A 6,926-nucleotide genomic window follows, 5' to 3' on the forward strand; every position below is an offset into this window, starting at 1 on the left:
TAACATATAATACTTTTATTCAATATATATATATATATATATATATATATATAACTAAAAAGAGTTTTAACATATAATATTTTAAAATATCAAGCTATTCTTCTGCCCTTGCTACCTCCATCGTTGTCTCCTCCTCATCCTCCTCCTCCTCCTGCTCCTCCTCCTCTTCCTGCGGAATTATCCCTGCCTCTATCTCAATCATTCTGATACCTCTCATCAACAGTTGTATACAGCGTGTTACTGTAAAAAATCATCAGATTTTAGAAAAATGTATGATGCAATCTCATTCATAATAACTTACTATTTTCATAATCCATTCCATGCGTCTCGATTGTTTCTTCATTTACCGCTCGTGATAAATTTTGCATAATTTCATCTATTATTCTTGTAATTATATGAATTACTGGAGAATTCTGTCTATACGCTAAATTAATAATCACTTGATACTGCATATTTTTTCACTTTATATTTATCGACAGCTTGTATAAGAAAAAAGGAATCTGTATCCAAGGTTCAAGAAAGGTATAATGTGAAATTAAAAGAAGGACCCAAGGAGGAAAATAGTGGGAGGGTCTAGGATAAGTATGTGGAGGGAGAAAAGACCCTCCGAGGGCAGGACTAAGAAAACAAAAATGGCAGTCCGTAAGATGCTTAGGACCCCTAGCGGTGTAGCTGCCCCAGTAATTTTCGTGATCGCCACCTAGTGGAGAAAAAAGAAACTTTTTCCTCCACCAACTAAAATACAAAAAAAAGATCTCTGGGTAACTGTCAGGATAACTAACCATCCGGGCCCTAGGGTGATGGGAGAGGGGTAACCCTTAGGGAACTAATGGACCCGTAGGATAACTAACCATCCGGACCGTAGTGACATGGGAGAGGGGGTAAGCCTTAGAGAACTAGTGGACCCGTAGGATAATTAACCATCCGGGCCCTAGGCTGATGGGAGAGGGGTGAGAGACTCTAAGAGAGAAAGAGAGGGTGAGAGGGATCTCTCTCTCTCTCTCACTCCCCATAGCCAAAGCATTTCCTCCGCACACCCTCCTCATCACCCAATAAACCCTAGCTCTTAAGAAGACACTTCCCCCCGCACACCCGCACCCCCCTCACCTCCATGTCACAGGAACCCAAGACACTTCCCCCCCCCCCCCCCGCACACCCGCACTCCCCTCACCACCGTGTCACAGGAACCCCCTAGCTACCACTACTAACAAGTGTGCTACGCATAGGAGAATGCTACGTAGTCTTGGAAAAAGGGCTACACACAGTGGACGCAGCACTCTCAAGGATCTACAACGCAGCAATTGTTTAATCAGATAAGTTACTGCGTAATAATAATTCAAGTAAGATTCTTGATTCTTTAATCTGGTTTGTAATATACTTTCAGGTTTGGTTAGATAAACTATGGCATTTGGGCTCCTGCAACATTTTCTTAGTGGATTTGAAGTCTGCCGTTATCCCAGCATACTACGAAATAGATAGCAAGTATGCTACGCATAGGAGAATGCTACACTGTCTTGGAAAGAGGGCTACACACATTGGACACAGTACTCTCAAGGATCTACAACGTAGCAATTGTTTAATCAGATAAGTTACTGCGTAATAATAATTCAAGTAAGATTCTCTATTCTTCAATCTGGTTTGTTATATACTTTCAGCTTTGGTTGGAATAACTATGGCATTTGGGCTCCTGCTACAGTTTCTTAGTGGATTTGGACTCTGCCGTTACCCCAGCATACCAAGAAATAGATAGAAAGTATGCTACGCATAGGAGAATGTTACGCTGTCTTGGAAAGAGGGCTACACACATTGGACGCAGTACTCTCAAGGATCTACATCGCAGTAATTGTTTAATCAGATAAGTTACTGTGTAATATTAATTCAAGTAAGATTCTTGATTCTTTAATCTGGTTTTTAATATACTCTCAGCTTTGGTTGGATAATCTTGGGCTTCTTAAGTGTTTTCAGTCAGTAGAAAATGCACACTCGTTTACTTTGCAGCTTCAGTGATTTACAATTCTTCATATGCCATCCATTGTATATTATGAATTTCAAATATAAGGACTTATTGAATTATTCAATGAAGTACATTACATATGTTATTTTTTAAAATTATAGCATTGTTATTCATTGTAAGTTATAAACATCATTACATTATTATTCATATTTTATAGTTAACAGATACAGTAAAGTTTAATATTTAAATTATTTTTGATTGTAATTTACGAGCGATTTTTACTTTGGAAGCTAATTTCGTTTGTTAATAAATTTTACTCATACATTACAGTAAAATATGTAACTTTATTTACTAAAAGATATATTTATTATATAAAAATTATAGAAATGTGCAATTGGTCTTAAGACATAAAATAGAATGAGGAATGTTATAATAGGTTGACTCTCTATATTTTAATTACTTCTACTAAGCGAATTGAGACATAGCACTATACAGGGCGTTTTTCTCTAACGGCGGCATAAAGGAGATTCGTGTTAGTTGACTATAGCGCTCAGTATGATGGTTTCTGAGAGCGCTGATTGGTCAATATCATGCAGTGCCAACATGAAATGGTCCGTTACCAATAGACGAATACGAAAAATGAGACCCATCCGCCATTTTAGAGTGGAGAAGTGTTTACATGCTAGTTGTAGCAGAAAGAGGTGTGAAATGGAAAAATGTCAAATAGTGAGGTTACTAAAGTAAAAATGGAAAATAATTAATGGAAAGTTCGAATATTCTTACTTTCCATTCATTATTTTCCATTTTTACTTTAGTAACCTCACTATTTGACATTTTTCCATTTCACACCTCTTTCTGCTACAACTAGCATGTAAACACTTCTCCACTCCAAAATGGCAGATGAGTCTCATTTTTCGTATTCGTCTATTTGTAACAGACCATTTCATGTTGGCACTACATGATATTAACCAATCAGCGCTCTCAGAAACCATCATCCTTAGCGCTATAGTCAACTAACACGAATCTCCTATATGCCGCCGTTAGAGAAAAATGCCCTGTATAAAATTGATTTAATTCTTTTATGCAATAGCACTTAATTATAAATTCTGATATTTAACACGTTCACGCCGGGGCCGATTTTCGTTTGTTTTGTTATGAGGCGGCGCTGAAATGAACATCGCGCTTCATCTGGCGGCGCGTGATTATTGCCTATTCAGACCTGCATACGCCTTGTTTGTTGCTCTGCAGTACAGTGAGATCTTATTGTGCAAGTTTTGTAACTCGTGCCGTTTTTTTCATTCTGACCACAAATTTCCGACAGTAAATATAATTAGAAAGGTGATTAGAATGTTTTTTTAATTTTTACCCTTATAAAAAATGGATAACATGGATATGGAAATAAGTGATTCGGATGAATCTGTAATTAGAAGCAAGAAAAGAAAAGTGGCAAGATTACGAATAGTTTCTTCCTCTTCAGACGAGGATTTTGTTAATTTTATCAATGAAGAGAACGAGTGTTCCACGGAGGAAGAATATTTGATTTCTAAATCAGAGAACGAGGATCACGATGAAGAATGGCAGGAAGTAAAAGAAAGAACCGTATTAATAAATGAGTATTCGAAAGAAGAGGAATTTTTACATAAAAATATTGACTGTAATGACCCTTTTGCCTTATACAAACTATTCTTCACGGATTACATACTAGAGACTATAGTTGATGAAACAAATAAATATGCTACTCAAAGTATAAATAATTCTTCATCTAGCAGTAGAATACACCAGCAGGGCTGGCAGTCTATTACAAGAGATGAAATGAATACTTTTTTTGGCATATTGCTTATTATGGATATTGTGCAATTGCCAGAAATTAGATTGTATTGGTCAAACAACGATATGTATGCGAACACACGCATAAAAAAGGCAATGACACGTGACCGTTTTCTATCTATTCTTAAGTTTTTACATTTTTCGGACGATACCACAGCCAGAACTGAAGATCGGTTGCATAAAATTCGAAATATTATTGAAGCAATTGTAGATAATTTCAAGAGTTCTATAAAACCAGGCAAAAATATTGTTATCGATGAAAGTATGGTCCCCTGGAGAGGACGTCTAGGCTTTCGCCAATACATCCCAGGCAAGCGACATAAGTATGGCGTAAAAGCATACAAATTGTATTTACCTGAAGGCTACACTTATAATTTCGAAATTTATGCTGGGAAAAATGGACAGATCATTGAAAAATCACATCCCCATGACGTAGTAATGAGATTATTAAGTGGCTTATTATTTGAGGGCCGCACACTATTTATTGATAATTATTATACAAGTGTCCCTTTGGGTGAAGAGCTTTTAGAGAAAAATACATTTTTTTGTGGTACTGTAAAAATAAACAGAAAAAGTCTACCACCGCAGGCAAAAACAAAACAAAAACGTGGTGAAATGATAAGCTTTGAAAATCGTAGTGGTGTAAAATTTTTGAAATGGACGGACAAAAGACCAGTTTGCATGTTAACTACCTCAAAGAATCACCAGTGTAAATTTGTGCAAGGAATAAATGACCGAGTAAAGCCCGATGCTGTGTTTGACTACAATATTGCAAAAAAAGGTGTCGATTTATCAGATCAACTATCGGCGTACTACAGTTGTTTACGAAAAACCATTAAGTGGTACCGAAAAATAATAATACAATTAATATGCGGAACTTCCCTCGTGAATGCGTGGTATATTCATAAAAGATGGGGCACTAAAAATATGACTATGTTAAGATTTAGGGAAATTATTATCGATAATCTTTTGTCCAATGAACAAATATGCCGTCATATACCGTCACATAAACACGTTCTTCAATCATATAAAGGATCGGCAAGAGACACCCGTAAACGCTGCAAGGAATGCTATAAAAATATGTCTAATAAAAAGGGCAGAGCTTATGCAACTAACAATACTAAAAGGGTTAAGACGTATTGTGGACTTTGTGAGGGACAGCCAGCACTTTGCTTGGAATGTTTTAACAAATTACACAAAAAACAATAAATAATGCAGTTATAAATAAAACAATATTAGATTTTATGTTATTTTAACCGTATTTGAATTTTTTGTATAATACTGTATTATTATGTTTGTTATTGAACAAAACTTATAGTTCTGATACATTTTTGATTATAATTATTATTAAAAATAAATGTTTTTAATAACAGTTTAGTGTGGGTCACCGGTGACCCGCGCCGCCCGATGAGACAGTTTAATGTGGGCCACCGGTGACCCGCGCCGCCCGATGAGACAGTTTAGTGTGGGTCACCGGTGACCCGCGCCGGCGCGAACGTGTTAAATTATAAATTATATAATTTTCAAACTATGTTTTTTTTTAATAAAAATTTTAAGTACATTATATATTTTACATTATTTCATGATTTAACTTAGATTTAAATTAAACTGATTCTCATTTATATTTCTTCCTAACATTTCCTTCTTTCCCCTTCGAAAGAAATGACGATTCCTCAGATCCAATCAAAGTTATAGATTGAACGCATGCTCAAATTCCCTACAATAAAGGCGTAAAACATTTTATTTACAAGAAGGCTTCTACTATTTTATTTGTCTTTTCTTGTTGAATATATTTGTTACTATTAGAGGGAAGTACTCTAACGCCGGACGGACCCTAGTACCAAAGAGCAAAATTAAATCAGTACGTCTTGACATTGATGTTTTTATTTTTAAAAACTAGAATTTTACTACTAAGCATAAAAATATGAACAAAAAGTTATTAGATGAGAAAAATGTTATTAATGAAATAGCTTGTGTAATCTGCCTATAAACGAATGACGCAGATTAATTGTATTCAATGTTCAAATTTAGAAGGATGGGCCATTTAATTTTCACTGATATTTCGGAGTCATTTAGGGTTTATATTTATGATGAATGTAAATTTTAAAAAGCCTATTCAAATGTAGAAGAATTATTTACAATGTGTGTCCGGTACTAGGCAACTTCTCCCTAACTGTTTCAAAGTGTTTATATTTTAATGTTTTACTATTAATAATGATGATATTAAAATGTTAGTATATTCTTTTAACTTGCGCTTGGCGACCGTTCTTCCGTTCGCAACGCGGACCCAGCTCCTATTTCTCCCCCTTTCTCCAAAAGGAAAAAATTAACTCAAATGTTAGACAATATTTCGTTTCTTTCACAATTATTTTCTAAATAAAACTATTTTACCCTTTTGATCGTATAAAATGTTAACGCTTTTCTTTAGTTTCCATTAATTAGTGTTATTTCCTGACATATATCGAATTGCACATTCTGTTATCGTATTTCTTTTATAAAATAAATTAATTTTTCAGAATTAAATAATTGTTTAGGGACATAACATCAGGAATAAAGGATGGTATGCAATAGATTAAACTCAAATAATCTTTTATATCCAAAACATTGTCCGGAATAAAAAGGTCCAAAATCTTGAACAAATATAAAATTCTACATATATCTTCACCCCTTCGGATTAATTTGTTTAACAATTACTAATAAACTTTGACTTTTCCCTTTTTGTTATCTTACAACTCTACTGTTAGTCATCTCACTTATTGCATAAGGCTTTCCTCTCAGAAACGCTAGTCAACAGTTCTCACGCTTACTGTCTTAGGCTATTCTATCCTTTCCAAAATACACCCTGTATACAATTGTAAACCATCAAATCCGTTCTTTCTGAGAGAAATTTCATTTCCTATCTTCAGTGGCTGTTACTAAGTTTTTCAAATGAATCTTCGATTTTTTTCAAGGTGTTTATTTCTTTCTGGTTTAAAATTACTCATAGAACTTTTCTTGAGGGCGCTATAACGTCCTTCTTTTCAATATTACTAAAAGATTTTCAAATATATTATTGTTTATATTTATTATAAAAAATAAAATTGTTTTAATGAAATTCTGAGCCTGTAACGCTCTTAAGCACTGTTAAACAAGTAAATTCAAACTC

At 34.6% G+C, this 6,926-nt stretch overlaps 2 protein-coding genes across 2 annotated transcripts; both read left to right on the forward strand.

Moving 5' to 3' along the window:
• Window positions 1-3,340: 3,340 nt before the first annotated feature.
• On the forward strand, window positions 3,341-4,194 carry LOC136780826 (piggyBac transposable element-derived protein 4-like). The gene is made up of 2 exons (XM_066739370.1): window positions 3,341-4,091; window positions 4,187-4,194. Exons 1-2 carry the CDS (start codon window positions 3,341-3,343, stop codon window positions 4,192-4,194), a joined length of 759 nt encoding a protein of 252 aa, XP_066595467.1.
• Window positions 4,195-4,219: 25 nt separating this feature from the next.
• Window positions 4,220-4,990, forward strand: LOC136780839 (piggyBac transposable element-derived protein 4-like). The gene is made up of 2 exons (XM_066739380.1): window positions 4,220-4,677; window positions 4,729-4,990. The coding sequence occupies exons 1-2, from the start codon at window positions 4,220-4,222 to the stop codon at window positions 4,988-4,990; spliced, it is 720 nt and encodes a 239-aa protein (XP_066595477.1).
• Window positions 4,991-6,926: the final 1,936 nt, after the last annotated feature.

Source organism: Prorops nasuta, unplaced genomic scaffold, assembly GCF_024137725.1.
Source record: "Prorops nasuta isolate Cenicafe-Biocafe unplaced genomic scaffold, Cenicafe_Pnas_1.2 PNAS00020, whole genome shotgun sequence".
Taxonomy (NCBI): Eukaryota; Metazoa; Arthropoda; class Insecta; order Hymenoptera; family Bethylidae; genus Prorops; species Prorops nasuta.